Source organism: Hyla sarda, chromosome 2 (assembly GCF_029499605.1).
Source record: "Hyla sarda isolate aHylSar1 chromosome 2, aHylSar1.hap1, whole genome shotgun sequence".
Classification (NCBI taxonomy): domain Eukaryota; kingdom Metazoa; phylum Chordata; class Amphibia; order Anura; family Hylidae; genus Hyla; species Hyla sarda.
Genome location: NC_079190.1, coordinates 437,839,795 through 437,856,278, shown reverse-complemented (window position 1 = coordinate 437,856,278; position 16,484 = coordinate 437,839,795). Strand labels below are relative to the sequence as shown.

At 42.5% G+C, this 16,484-nt stretch overlaps 1 protein-coding gene across 1 annotated transcript in view; it reads right to left on the bottom strand.

Moving 5' to 3' along the window:
- Positions 1–16,484, bottom strand: part of LOC130356971 (uncharacterized) — a 116,263-nt gene that overhangs the window by 55,688 nt on the left and 44,091 nt on the right. The window contains exon 2 of the mRNA XM_056559199.1: positions 1,291–1,429. Within this exon, the coding sequence (XP_056415174.1) occupies positions 1,291–1,429 (139 nt within the window). The remainder of the gene's footprint in view (positions 1–1,290; positions 1,430–16,484) is intronic.

The window sequence follows — 16,484 nt, the reverse complement described above, 5'->3', positions numbered from 1 at the left end:
TGTATTTTCCCTTTCGGATTTTCCTCCTTACCTTTAAAAAATCATAACCCTTTGCACATAAAAATCCATATGATGGCTTCTTTTTTGTGCCGCCAATTCTACTTTGTTATGACATCAGTCATTTTACCCATAAATCTACGGCAAAACGGAAAATAAATCACTGTGCGACAAAATTTAAGAAAAAAATCAATTTTGTAACTTTAGGGGGCTTCCGTTTCTACGCAGTTAATTTTTAGGTAAAAATGACACCATATCTTTATTCTGTAGGCCCATATAATTAAAATGATACCCTACTTAGACAGGTTTGATTTTGTTGTACTTCTGGAAAAAATCATAACTACATGCAGGAAAATGTATTCGCATAAAACTGTCATCTTCTGACCCCTATAACTTTTTTTCCGCGTACGGGGCAGTATGAGGGCTAATTTTTTTGCGCCGTGATCTGAAGTTTTTAGCGGTACCATTTCTTTTGATCACTTTTTGTTATATTTTTATAATAATAATATAATATAATATTTTATGATATAAAAAGTGACCAAAAAAACTGCACATACTTATCTTTTACATTAATCAATGGTTCCTCATAGGAGACCATTGATCAATGATTCTGCTGCTTGACTGCTCATGCCTGGATCTCAGGCACTGAGCAGTCATTCGGCGATCGCGACACCAGGAGGCAGGTAAGGGGACCCTCCAGCTGTCCTACAGCTGTTCGTAATGCTGCAATTTCGCTGCAGCAATCCCGAAAAGCCCCCTGAGGTAACCAGCAACGTTTTACTTTCACTTTAGATGCGGCGTTCAACTTTGATTGCTGCGTCTAAAGGGTTAATAGCGCGCAGCACCGCTGTGGCCCCGCGTTATAGAACGGGAACGAACTCAGGACGTACAGGTATGCCTTAAGGAGTTAAAGAGTACCTGTCATCAAACCATATTTTCTAAACTAACTCTGATTATATTTCCTTACTACTCCTAACACTCCTTCTGCCCTTACATTTTTTTTCAGAGCTTTAAAAAGCTCTGTATCATACCTTTCGCCTTGCTCTCATTGTGTGAGCTCCCGGCAGGAGAAAGTGGGCGTTTCCCAGCAGGCATGACATTACTGAAGCCTGTGAGAGCTGTGCCTCATCATGCCCCACACGCACTTCCTTATCTTTCACTAATCCACATGCAATTTCAGTCGCCAGAGTTTTGATCAATCTTCTATGCCCCCATACTTTGCACAGAGGTATCCAATATACAAGACACCTTAACCTACAGCCTTAATGACAGTCTTCTAACCATTCACAATACCTGACTTTAGAGCTTTGGCTGCTTTCTCCAGGACAAAAATCTTTTCTGTTTCTGACAGGTCATTGAAGAAGTTGACGTTACTCTCAGTCATCTGTTGTTGCACGGCATCATATAATTCACCTGTAAATTCCTCCCACTCCTATCAATGCAGAAATAAGAAAACAAATCCAATGAATCATATATATATTCAATTTAAGTGTAAAGTTTCCATGACAACAGGGTATTAGGTAGTTCACTCTGTGCAGTGTAATTTCGTCTACTTGCTGCTCTCACCTCCCAGCTACTCCTGGATTGTAAGCTGAGCTCTGTACATCAATCATGGTAAATCTGGGAGGTTGAACTTGAGCAGCTCAGCTCCGCCTCCATGACACTTGGCTGAGAAATATAAGAACAGTTTTATAGGTTTGGCAACCACCATCAGTTCCAGGTAAGGTAAAGTTCACATTTATACTCTAACAACTAAGTGTCTGCAACTGTGACACATTCAAATTTCCAATGATTTTTCCACACTATCTTTATTGACCTTTGTAGAACCCTATTAAGCTGCCACTTCTGGAAATTTCGTAAATTAGGCAATGAGTTCTTCTAGCTTGGATGGAAGGCTTCTAATTTGTTAGAAGTTTAACGTAATTAAGGAGGATATTCGGCTGGGGTCTGGATGTTCAGACTCCGGACCAATTGTTACAGCGAGCCAGGAGATGACGGGCTCCGTAGACGTAGTATAGGATTTGTCTTCTGCAGTGAGATAGGGAGCACGGGAGCCAGGTAGTGCAGCGTTTAGCCACACACTTCTCCCAGCTTGATCCAACAATTGCTGGGGATCGGAAAACCCAGACACCGACCAATATAAACTTTTCACAAATCTCTGTGACATGTCGAACATTTTTGGCAGGGGCACTTTAGTTTATTAATTCAAATTGAATTTATTTATTTTCTATTTACTTCATAACCTTGAAAGTGCATATGAGCTAGACACTGCAGATGGTTACAGTCTTTTCCATGTTGTGTTAACAAAATATGGTCACATATAAAGAATGTGTCATCTAATGTGGCACATGACTGGATGCTACTTTCAACATTTGCTCTTAAAGAATTTGGCCAAGTTCACGTGCCACGGTCACATTGTGGAAAACTTTCAGCCACGATGCATTAACTTCATCTGAATACAATTGGCTGATTTAAGGTGTAGTGAAAAGCGTATCCCCTATTCTAAGGATAGGGGATAAGTTTCAGATCGCGGGGGATCTGACCGCTGGGGCCCCGGCACGATACGGCGGCCGACACGCCCCCTCAATACAACCCTATGGCAGAGCCGGAGATTGCCGAAGACCCCACGCGATCTGAAACCTATCCCCTATGCTTAGGATAGGGGATCAGTTTTTTAGCACTGGACTACTCCTTTAAAGGACAACTGCAGCAGCATTACACTTATCCCCTATCCACAGGATAGGGGATAAGTGTTTGATCGCGGGGGGTCCGACCGCTGGGACCCCCCCCAATCTCCCTAATGGGGCGCCGCCATAAGCGCTCATGGTGAGCGCTAAGGCACGTAGCGTCGACCTAGAGGTCGACGGTGACGCCCCGTCTCCTCCCCGTCCCCATACAGTTCTATGGGGGATGCGGGGAGGCACGAATTCTGATGTATGGAGATGTATGAAGCCACAACGTCATGCTGCGGCTGGCACGCCCCCTGCATGGGAGAGCCGCGGCCCCGTACAGGAGATCACCGGGGGCCCCAGCGTTCGGACCCCCCGCGATCAAACACTTATCCCCTATCTTGAGGATAGGGGATAAGTGTTTGTAACGCTGCAGATGTCCTTTAATGGCGGTGTGATATTGCTTGTAGCTCAAATGGATTTGTGACTCGCAAGTCAGAATGATTTCAGCTGCATTGTGGCTGCTGGTGGTGTGACCTATGTGTTGACCCCAAGAAAACTAAAAAAAAAAGAGAAACGCTCCAAGATGCAATACCATTATCGTTCAGCAAACGCTTAGTGTGAACAGATGCTTACCCTAAGTGGGTGCGCACATCCAAGCACAACTTTGGAAAGAACATATGATAAGACACTGCTCAAAAAGAAAAAAAAAAAAAGGGAACACTTAAACAACACAATGTAACTCCAAGTCAATCACACTTCTGTGAAATCACACTGTCCACTCAGGAAGCAACATTGATTGACAATCAATTTCACATGCTGTTGTGCAAATGGAACAGACAGCAGGTAGGCAATTAGCAAGACACTCCTAATAAAGAAGTGGTTCTGCAGGTGGTGACCACAGACCACTTCTCAGTTCCTATGCTTCCTGGCTGATGTTTTGGCCACTTTTGAATGCTGATGGTGCTTTTACTCTAGTGGTAGCATGAGACTGAGTCTACAACCCACACAAGTGGCGCAGGTGGTGCAGCTCATCCAGGATGGCACATCAATGCGAGCGGTGGCAAGAAGGTTTGCTGTGTCTGTCAGCGTAGTGTCCAGAGCATGGAGGCACTACCAGGAGACAGGCCAGTACATGAGGAGACGTGAAGGAAGCTGTAGGAGGGCAACAACTCAGCAGCAGGACCGCTACCTCCACCTTTGTGCAAGGAGGAGCAGGAGGAGCACTGCCAGAGCCCTACAAAATGACCTCCAGCAGGCTACAAATGTGCATGTGTCCACTCAAACGGTCAGAAACAGACTCCATGAGGGTGGTATGAGGGCCCGACGTCCACAGGTAGAGGTTGTGCTTACAGCCCAACACCATGCAGGACGTTCGGCATTTGCCAGAGAACACCAAGATTGGCACATTCGCCACTGGCATCCTGTGCTCTTCACAGATGAAAGCAGGTTCACTCTGAGCACATGTGACAGACGTGATAGAGTCTGGAGACGCCGCAGAGAACGTTCTTCTGCCTGCAACATCCTCCAGCATGACCGGTTTGGCGGTGGGTCAGTAATGGTATGGGGTGGCATTTCTTTGGGGAGCTGCACAGCCCTCCATGTGCTTGCCAGAGGTAGCCTGACTGCCATTAGGTACCGAGATGAGATCCTCAGACCCCTCGTGAGACCATATGCTGGTGTGGTTGGCCCTGGGTTCCTCCTAATGCAAGACAATGCTAGACCTCATGTGGCTGGAGTGTGTCAGCAGTTCCTGCAAGAGGAAGGCATTGATGCTATGGACTGGCCCGCCCGTTCCCCAGACCTGAATCCGATTGAGCACATCTGGGACATAGTTACATAGTTACATAGTTAGTACGGTCGAAAAAAGACATATGTCCATCAAGTTCAACCAGGGAATTAAGGGGTAGGGGTATGTCTTGCTCCATCCACCAATGCCACATTGCACCACAGACTGTCCAGGAGTTGGCGGATGCTTTAGTCCAGGTCTGGGAGGACATCCCTCAGGAGACCATCCGCCTCCTCATCAGGAGCATGCCCAGGCAATGTAAGGAGGTCATACAGGCACATGGAGGCCACACACACTACTGAGCCTCATTTTGACTTGTTTTAAGGACATTACATCAAAGTTGGATCAGCCTGTAGTGTGGTTTTCCACTTTTTTTTGAGTGTGACTCCATATCCAGACCTCCATGGGTTGAGAAATTTGATTTCCATTGAAATGTTTTGTGTGATTTTGTTGTCAGCACATTCAACTATGTAAAGACGAAAGTATTTCATATGATTAGTTCATTCAGATCTAGGATGTGTTATCTTAGTGTTCCCTTTATTTATTTTTTGAGCAGTGTATATTTAGATGCTCTGCAGCCTTTTTTATCAACAACAATGCGATACTCCAAACTTCTTCCAACCAGAATTGGATTACTTGGGACCTGAGAGAACTTCAAGACAGCCGTGGACAGGTAAAGGCTTGTTTAATACCCAGCATGCAGTGCATTTCACGGACCAATCCCACATCTTCAGGCATATTGGAGGAAATTTGGAGCATCGTATAATGTGTGAACCTGGCCTTCATAGCTAAAATAGAAGGTCCTTATCAGAATCTCAGGATTATTCAGATGATTTCTCATTGAGGTATATTTTTAAGCAACCAATACTGTACATACACATATGTTATTGAAAGCCGTCTTGCCGGCCTGCCCATTAAGATGCATGCTTTCTGTAGTCAAGTAGGAAGACAGGGGCAAGCAGCTGACAGGCCCATCTGATCGGAGTAGTTCTTGATTCTCATTTTGGGCAAACAGGACATATCCAGAAGAATTAATAGATTATTTGTGACCCTTGCTTGTTCCTATGACATCTATCATTTTTCTGGACCTCAGCAGCGATAGGGGTGTGTGTGCACAGGCGCAGCAGCAGTATCAGCTTTTTGATGGGTTCAAATATCTGACACAACACCGACACTTTGGTCCATATGGTGCATCTGTTTACTCCTCTGCATTGCGCCCTCTTCCTGCTCTACCAAAGGTGTTTTTCTATCTTGCAGAACACTTCAGTTTTTTGAGACAGAGTTATAGATGCACAGACACAGGCCAGCCGGTGTGATTGATTTGACATGAGGGGGATTAAGGGGGGTGGGGGTTAAATGGCACTGTTATACTATACTGCAGTACATCTGTATATATACATACAGTATTACACTGACACTCAGCCTGTGGTTTGACCTCGCAGACTTTCATACTTGGCAGTAGGCCATCAGCTAGGGGTGACTAAGGGGGGGGGGGGTAGTGTGTGTAGAAGGTGACAATGACAGTATGGGCATATAAAAAATGGCAATGGGCAGTTCATATTAGTACAGTTGAAGCAATTTGATATAGGTGGAGTATATTGGTATGGGTGTTACATACCTTGTGGGGGAGGAGCTTAGGGGCCCCCTCAATAGGTCTCGCAGGGATGTCCCCAAACTTATTTTTATGCCAATGAAAAAGTGCCTTTTTTCACTTAAGCCCCTGTCCCCCAAATTGTTTTTATACCCTAACAGCTAACATTTGCCATAGCTCAATAACAAAAAGCCTAGATCTTGTGGCATACAGTCATGGCCGTAATTGTTGGCGCCCCTGAAATTTTTCAAGAAAATAAAGTATTTCTCACAGAAAAGGATTGCAGTAACACATGTTTTGCTATACACATGTTTATTCCCTTTGTGGGTATTGAAACTAAACCAAAAAATGGAGGAAAAAAGCTAATTGGACATAATGTCACACCAAACTCCAAAAATGGTCTGGACAAAATTATTGGCACCCTTTTAAAATTGTGGAAAAATAAGATTGTTTCCAGCATGTGATGCTCCTTTAAACTCACCTGAGGCAAGTAACAGGTGTGGGCAATATAAAAAGCACACCTGAAAGCAGATAAAAAGGAAAGGAGTTCACTTAGTCTTTGCATTGTGTGTCTGTGTGTACAACACTAAGCATGGACAACAGAAAGAGGAGAAGAGAACTGTCTGAGGACTTGAGAACCTAAATTGTGGAAAAATATCAGCAATCTCAAGGTTACAAGTCCATCTACAGAGATCTAGATTTGCCCCTTTTCCACAGTGCGCAACATTATCAAGAAGTTTGCAACCCATGGCACTGTAGCTAATCTCCCTGGGCATGGACGGAAGAGAAAAATTAATGAAAGATGTCAACGTAGGATAGTCTGGATGGTGGATAAGCAGCTCCAAACAAGTTCCAAAGATATTAAAGCTGTCCTGCAGGTTCAGGGAGCATCAGTGTCAGCGCGAGACATAAAAAAACAAGACTACATTTTGCCAAAATGAACTTGAGTAAGCCAAAATCCTTCTGGGAAAACGTCTTGTGGACAGATGAGATCAAGATAGAGCTTTTTGGTAAAGCACATCATGCTACTGTTTACCGAAAACGGAATGAGGCCTACAAAGAAAAGAGCACAGTGCCTACAGTGAAATATTGTGGAGGTTCAATGATATTTTGGGGTTGTTTTGCTGCCTCTGGCACTGGGTGCCTTGAATGTGTGCAAGGCATCATGAAATCTGAGGATTACCAATGAATTTTAGTGTCATCAGAAAGCTGGGTTTGCGTCTGAGATCTTTGATCTTCCAGCAGGACAATGACCCCAAACATACATCAAAAGCACCCAGAAATGGATGGAAACAAAGTGCTGGAGAGTTCTGAAGTGGCCAACAATGAGTCCAGATCTAAATCCCATTGAACACCTGTAGAGAGACCTTAAAATTGCTGTTGGGAAAAGGCGCCCTTCCAATAAGAGAGACCTGGGGCAGTTTGCAAAGGAAGAGTGGTCCAACACTCCGGCTGAGAGGTGTAGGAAGCTTATTGATGGTTATAGGAAGCGACTGATTTCAGTTATTTTTTCCAAAGGGTGTGCAATCAAATGTTAAGTTAAGGGTGCCAATAATTTTGTCCATTCCATTTTTGGAGTTTGGTGTGAGATTATGTCCAATTTGCTTTTTTTCCTCCCTTTTTTGGTTTAGTTCCAATACATACAAAGGGAATAAACATGTGTATAGTAAAACATGTGTTACTACAATCCTTTTCTGTCAGAAATACTTCATTTTCTTGAAAAATGTCAGGGGTTCCAACATTTACGGCCATGACTGTATAGTATAGACAGTTTTACATTGAGGCCAAACTTAAAAAAACTTCCAGTCACACATTTCGTCAAATAGCCTGTAAGATGTGATGAACTATGGAAACCAGGAAACCAAATGGTTTCAACCTAAGACAAGATCTTATCCTAACATACTAATGCATTATGGTACTAGGTTATTCCCCGCTTTAGAAATGTAGTGTAGTGTTATTTAAAAACAGTTTTGTAATAGATGATATGTTTATATTTTTTTTTATCTGTATTTCTGATACACAGGTGTATTATCATTAAGCTGGGTATTTATATTATACTTGTGGTTGTAGGAGATAGTACCTCTACACTTTGGGTTCCATGCCACATTTTTTTAGTTTTGTCAGAAGTACACACCTGTAACAATCATGTGACCTATCAACATGATCTATAAGTGTTAATGTGTTACTATGTTTTATGCAATGACTAAGGGCACTCCAGCCCGAAACGCGTAGGAAACTACGCTTCTTTGTACCTGCTATTATTTTAACGCCTCACTAAACTGGATGTTTTACCTGCCATCCTGGTGCTGTACATTTCCTATTGTGTACATTTTGCTTGTGGAAGGGAACGCCACCCTACCGGTCAGAGCACAGGAGCAGAGGCGAGGATTTGAGCAACTATCCTTCATAAGAGTGAGAACTATGAATATATTGCTACAGTAATAAGTCTCTTATATAGTAAGTCTCTTATACAGTAAGTCTCTTTTACACTTTCATATTTGGGGACAGCAGTTTTTGATTCTCATTTCTGTCAAACAGGACATTTCCATAAAGTTTAGTAGGTTATCCAGATATATTGTCTCCTGCTAGACCTTTGGGGGCATGTATGGTGTCGGTGCTTGGGCCTACAATCTGATCCTTTGGTACTTTGATGTTGAGTCTGACCCAAAGCACCAGTGCATAGGGCTGCCCTCATATGACCTTAGGTATAAAATGAATGCTAGAAAGTGAGGGTAATTGCATTAGTAAAGCTTTCTCATCTTTTATTTCAATAGTTTTTTTTTTACCATATATACTTTATGAGCAACATTGTGCCCCCTTAAAAATACTGTTATGTAATGAGGTGTTTTCAGGAGACTCACAGAATCTTACATTGATCATAACCTGGTGACTTCTCAAGCAACATTCTCAGAGTATGCAGGAAATTGCAGTTCATAATGGATTATAGAGACGCATTTACCTTTACATTCTGGATCTGTAATCTTGTTTTTTCCAGCCACAAGAGCCTCGCTGAGCTCGCTGCCATACCGTCCCCTGTTTTGTATATATTACTAGCATGTAAGTTGCTACAACAAACTGTGCAAAGCTGCACTAGACAGACAGGCGTGTAGTATAACTACCTGGGCTTATTGACGGTGTGAGAACACACAAAGGATTAACCCATTGTTAGCTAGAGGAGCCTAACAATCAAGGATCATTTATTTATTATTTGTAAGAGTGGTCCTCCTCTGCCTTTGTTAATTTAATTACATTTTTTTAAATAGACTATTTAGAATGTTCAAAGTGATCAGCTGTACAGCTCTGTCTAATGTTTAGCATTATGAATCTCTTTTAATAGGTGAAGGATGGGTTAAACACATGACTGACAGTACTATCTGTCACCTATAGTGTAATGGTATCTAACAGATATGTTGTGAAAATACTTACAATGTAAGAAATAAAGCCAAAAAAGCAATAAATAAATAAATAAAAAACAATAAAAAAAACTCTTTAATACCAACCATAAGCTTCCAGGATGTTCTAACACTATTAGGCTAGAACAGGAACATTGTTTGGATTGGATGGGAATATGCGTTTATGCTTATTTCAGTTAAATGACTTATCTAGGGTTAGTTAAAGGTACTCCAGTGGAAAAAAAAAAATTCCAAATCAATTGGAGCGGGAAAATTAAACAGATTTGTAAATTAGTACTATTTTCAAATCTTAATCCTTCCAGTACTTATCAGCTACTGTATACTACAGAGGAACTTGTGTAGTTCTTTCCAGTCTGACCACAGTGCTCTCTGCTGACACCTCTGTCTGTGTCAGGAACTGTCCAGAGAAGGAGAGGTTTGTTATGAGGATTTGCTTTTGCTCTGGACAGTTCCTGACATGGACAGTGGTATCAGCAGAGAGCACTGTGGTCAGACTTGAAAGAACTACACAACTTCCTCTGGAGAATACAGCAGCTGAAAGGTACTGGAAGGATTAAGATTTTGAAATTGAAATAATTTACAAATCTGTATAACTTTATGGCACCAGTTAATTTGAATTCTTTTTTCTGGACTACCCCTTTAAAACATACTGGTTTTCTTCCAGAAACAGCGCCACTCTTGTCATCAGTTTTTGTGTGGTATTGCAGCTCAGTTACATGGACCCAAGCTATAATACCACACACAACCAGAAGAAAGGCATGGTACCCATGCAGTTATGTGTTATTGCTTTTTAATCCTGGATAATCCCTTTAACCCCTTGGGGATAGAGCCCATTATAACCCTAAGGACGGGAGCATTTTTTTCAAATCTGACCTCTATCACTTTATGCATTAATAACTCTGGGATGCTTTTACTTATACATTTGATTCCGAGATTGTTTTTCGTGACATATTATACTTAAAATAATTTTTCTAATTTTGAAGCTCTCTGCTTGTAAGGAAAATAGACATTCCAAATAAATTATATATTGATTCTCATATACAATATGTCTACTTTATGTTGGCATCATGAAGTTGACATGTTTTTGCTTCAAAGTTCAGCAGCTATTTCAAAATTTTTCACAAAATTTTCAAAATTGGAATTTTTCAGGGACCAGTTCAGTTTGAAGTGAATTTGAAGGGCCTTCATATTAGAAATACCCCATAAATGACCCCATTATAAAAACTGCACCCCTCAAAGTATCCAAAATGGCATTCAGAAAGTTTATGTTTTACAGGAATAGCCTTTAGGTGTTTCACAGGAATAGCAAAAAAGTGAAGGAGAAAATTCAAAATCTTAATTTTTTACACTCGCATGTTCTTGTAGACCCAGCTTTTTTATTTTTACAAGTGGTAATAGGAGAAAAAGCCCCCCAAAAATTTGTAACCCAATTTCTCTCGAGTAAGGAAATACCTCATATGTGTATGTAAAGTGTTCTGCGGGCACAGTAGAGGGCTCAGAATGGAAGGATTGACAATGGGATTTTGAGGGGCATGTCACATTTAGGAAGCCCCTATGGTGCCAGAACAGTAGAAAACCCCCCACATGGCATACCAGTTTGGAAACTACACCCCTCAAGGCACCTAACAAGGGGTCCAGTGAGCCTTAACACCCCACAGGTGTTTGACAACTTTTCGTTAACGTCTGATGTGTAAATGAAAATAAAAGTTTTTTTCACTTAAGTGCTGTTTCCCCCCCAAAATTTACCGTTTTTACAAAGGGTAATGGGAGAAAATGGCACCCAAAATTTGTAACCCCATCTCTTCTGAGTATGAAAATACCCCATGTTAGGACGTAAAATGCTCTGCAGGCGAACTACAATGCTCAGAAGAGAAGGAGTCACATTTGGCTTTTGGAAAGCAAATTTTGCTGAAATGGTTTTTGGGGGGCATGTCGCATTTAGGAAGCCCCTATGGTGCCAGAACAGCAAAAAAAGGGGTAATAGGAGAAAATGCCCCCCAAAATTTGTAAATACCCCATGTGTGGACGTCAAGTGCTCTGCTGGCACACTACAATGCTCAGAAGAGGAGGAGCGCAATTGAGCTTTTGGAGAGAGAATTTGTTTGGAATGGAAGTCAGGGGCCATGTGCGTTTACAAAGCCCCTCGATGTGCCAGAACAGTAGACCCCTCCCACATGTCACCCCATTTTTGAAACAATACCCCTCAAAGAATTTAATAAGGGGTGCATTGATCATTTACACCCCACTAGCATTTGACAGATATGGGGTGTAAATGCTCACTGCACCCCATATTACATTCTGTGAGGGGGGTAGTTTCCAAAATTGGGTCAATGGGGTCCATTGTTCTGGCACTACGGGGGCTTTGTAAACACACGTGGCCTTCAATTCCGGACAAATCCCAATGGTGCTCCTTCTCTTCTGAGCATTGTAGTGCACCTGCAGAGCACTTTACATCCACATATGGTGTATGATTTTACTCAGAAGAAATGGGATTACCAATTTTGGGGGGATTTTTTCCTATTTTCCCTTGTGAAAATGAAAAATTTAGGGTAATACCAGCATTTTAGTGATTTTTTATTTTTTTCATTTTCCCATCCAAATTCAACGAAAATTTGTCAAACACCTGTCGGGTGTTAAGTCTCACTATACCCCTTGTTACATTCCGTGAGGGGTGTAGTTTCCAAAATGGGGTCACAAGTCGGTATTTATTTTTTTGCGTTTATGTCAGAACCGCTGTAAAATTAGCCACCCCTGTGCAAATCATCAATTTAGGCCTCAAATGTACATAGTGCGCTCTCACTCCTGAGCCTTGTTATGCGTACGCAGAGAATTTTACGCCCACATATGGGGTATTTCCGTACTTCGTGCGTTACAAATTTTGGGGGTCTTTTTTTTCCTTTACCTCTTGTGAAAATAAAAAGTATGGGGCAACACCAGCATGTTCGTATAATTTTTATAATTGTTTTACACTAACAGGCTGGTGTAGACCCCAACTTTTCCTTTTCATAAGGGGTAAAAGGGGAAAAAGCCCCCCCAAATTTGTAGTGCAATTGCTTCGGAGTACAGAAATACCCCATATGTGGTCCTAAACTGTTTCCTTGAAATACAACAGGGCTCCGAAGTGAGAGAGTGCCATGCACATTTGAGGACTAAATTAGGGATTGCATAGGGGTGGACATAGGGGTATTCTATGCCAGTGATTCCGAAACAGGGTACCTCCAGCTGTTGCTAAACTCCCAACATGCCTGGTCAGTCAGTGGCTGTCCGGAAATGCTGGGAGTTGTTATTTTGCAACAGCTGGAGGCTTCATTTTGGAAATACTGCCGTACAATAAGTTTTTCATTCTTATTGGGGGGGGGGGGGGGGGGACAGTCTAAGTGGGTGTATATGTAGTGTTTTACCCTTTATTATGTGTTAGTGTAGTGTAGTGTTTTTAGGGAAAATTTGCCGCAGCTCAAACTTGAAGCAGGAAACTCACTGTAAACCCACCTGTGTGAATGTACCCTGTACTTTCACATGGGGGGGCAAACCTCCAGCTGTTGCAAAAATCCAACTCCCAGCATGTACTGACAGACCGTGGGTGCTGGGAGTTGTACTCTTGCAACAGCTGGGGGCACACTGTTTGGAAAAATCTTCAGTTAGGTTCAGTTACCTAATTCAGTATTTTCCAACCAGTGTGCCTCCAGCTGTTGCAAAACTACAATTCCCAGCATGTACTGATCGCCGAAGGGTATGCTGGGAGATGTAGTTATGCAGCATCTGAAGGTACGCAACTACAACTCCCAGCATGCCCAGACAGCTGTTTGCTGTTTGGGCATGCTGGGATTTGTAGTTTTGCAACAGCTGGAGGACTGCAGTTTGGAGATCACTGTGCAGAGATCTCCAAACACTGGCCCTCCAGATGTTGCAAAACTACAAATACCAGCATGCCCAGACAGCAAACTGTTGTGTGTTAATGCTGTGAGTTGTAGTTTTGCAAGATCTGGAGGGCCAAAGTTTAGAGACCACTGCACAGTGATCTCCAAACTGTAGCCCTCCAGCTGTTGCAAAACTACAAATCCCAGCATGCCCAAACAGCAAACAGCTGTCTGGGCATGCTGGGAGTTGTAGTTTTTCAACATCTGGAGGGCTACAGTTTAGAGACCACTGTATAGTGGTCTCAAACTGTAGCCCTTCAGATGTTGCTAGGCAACTCACTTGCTTCCGTAGTCTGCATGTCATCGCCACCCGCTGTCGCCGCCGATGGTTGCCCACTGCCGCCGATGATAAGTGACCTCCGGCACCGGTCACCAATGGTTCCCCTGCTCTGCCTGGACTACAGTGGGTGGGCAGAACAGGGGAACTGAACTTTAACCTCCCACCCCCGATCTGCTATTGGTCATCGCTGTGTGAATTCACCGGCGATTTGCGGCGTTTGCCGACATGGGGGTGGGGGGGGGGGGTGGTGTTGTCTCAGGACCCCCCTGTGCATTGGCACGGGATGCCTGCAGAATTTCAGCAGGCATCCCGTTCTGATCACCACCCGCGAGACACAAGGGCGTATCCATACGCCCTCCGTCCCCAACAGGTTAAACTACATGGATTGCTCAGATTTAACATATCCACAATAACTCAATTATCAGGCTATAGTAAAATGAGTATGTTTTTCTCAGCTCCTACTTTAACAATTGTTACAGAATTTTTATCTGGTTTACTAAAATGAATTTGTGAGAATGTCTCTAAGGAGAAACAGTATCAGGACCTGCAACAACAGAATAACCTTTAGAATACATGTCTGTCTGCATTCAACTGTTTTTGACAAGAACCAATATTATGACCTTTAAAATAATGAATTCGGCTAATAGGTGGATTTTATGTTAAACGAATTGTTTTACAGAATCTTCATTAATTTAGAACTTTTGCTGCTATTGCTAAACAAATGATTTACAATGTAATTTCCTTTTTATTCAGAAATGATTTGCAGAAGAGTTCCAGGGAAATAATGGATGCCGAGGTCAGATGATGCCACCATTTATATTGTTTTAATCAATTATGCATTTTAGCAATATTGCAAATAAATAACAATTTTGTCTACTAGATCACGTAAAGCAGTTTTTTTTTTAATTAAAACTTCTTTGATATTGTAGTAGTATAAAGTGTTTCCTCAAGTTACATTATTAATTGGTTCCAGAATGACCATTGTATGTTAAAACCATTGTATCTTGGGACCATAAATCTATGGAAACTGGTTCTGAAAGATCTGCTGGAAGCTGTAAATCACTGTCTACAGTGGGGGAAAAAAGTATTTAGTCAGGCAATTGTGCAAGTTCCCCCACTTAAAAAGATGAGAGAGGCCTGTAATTTTCATCATATTTATATCTGAACTATGAGAGACAGAATGAGAAAAAAAAATCACATGTCTGATTTTTAAAGAATTTATTTGCAAATTATGGTGGAAAAAAAGTATTTGGTCAATAACAAAAGTTTATCTCAATACTTTTCTATATACCTTTTGTTGGCAATGACAGAGGTCAAATGTTTTCTGTAAGTCTTAACAAGGTTTTCTCCCACTGTTGCTGGTATTTTGGCCCATTTCTCCATGCAGATCTCCTCTAGAGCAGTGATGTTTTAGGGCTGTTGCTGGGCAACAAAGGTTTTCTATGTGGTTGAGATCTCGAGACTGGCTAGGCCACTCCAGGATCTTGAAATTCTTCTTACGAAGCCACTCCTTCGTTGCCCTAGCGGTGTGTTTGGGATCATTGTCATGCTGAAAGACCCAGTCAGGTTTCATCTTCAATGCCCTTGCTGATGGAAGGAGGTTTTCACTCAAAATCTCACAATACATGGCCCCATTCATTCTTTCCTTTACACGGATCAGTCGCCCTGGTCCCTTTGCAGAAAAACAGCCCCAAAGCATGATGCTTCCACCCCCATACTTCACAGTGGTGTTCTTTGGATGCAACTCAGCATTCTTTTTCCTCCAAACAAGACGAGTTGAGTTTTTACCAGAAAGTTCTACTTTGGTTTCATCTGACCATATGACATTCTCCCAATCCTCTTCTGGTCATCCAAACGCTCTCTAGCAAACTTCAGACGGGCACGAACATGTACTGGCTTAAGCAGGGGGACACGTCTTGCACTGCATGATTTGGGTCCCTGGTGGCACAGTGTGCTACTGATGGTAACCTTTATTACCTGCTCCCCCTCTGATTGATCTGTCTAACCGGTACTCTGTCCTTGAAGACATCTCCTCCCCCTCCTTGGAGGGGGGGTCGAGGATGGGGTGCCTGAAGTGGGGGAGCCTCCAGGGGGAACTGGGCCCTGTCCTGATAGTTTTGCAACAGCTGGATGTTTCTCCCCCCCCCCCAATGTGAACGTACAGGGTACACTCACATGGGCGGAGGTTTACAGTAAGTATCCGGCTGCAAGTTTGAGCTGCGGCAAATTTTCTGCCGCAGCTCAAACTGCCAGCGAGAAACTACTGTGAACCCCCGCCCGTGTGACTGTACCCTAAAAATATTACACTTCACTAATGCACAATTTACCACTAAGTTAAAGTAGAATATGTCCCGAAAAAACAAACTCGGAATCAGAATGATAAATAAAAGCATTCCAGAGTTATTAATGTTTAAAGTGACAGTGGTCAGATTTGCAAAAAACGCTCTGGTCCTTAAGGTGTATAATGGCCTGGTCCTTAAGGGGTTAAACATTTAATCTGAAAAAAGGTATCACAGGGCTACGTATAAAATAAACAAATGACATACCGGTACAAAAATATATAAAAGAGTTCAGCAAGACAAGTGCTCCTCTCTAAAGAGAATACTTACCCCTTTTAGCTAGTCACAGGCCTCTCACCACAGCCAAGCCAGAACACCCTGCTCTGTACTGATGAGGGGCAAGCACCCCGAAACAGCTGTCTGCAGATGGGGCTTCTTCCCTTCTGGGGAGACTTCTGGCTTGGCATAAATCCCAGTCAGTTTCTTAGACTTGATAACTGGAGCCAGAGCTGATCTTAGGGGATGCTAACTGATAATATATAGATGTCA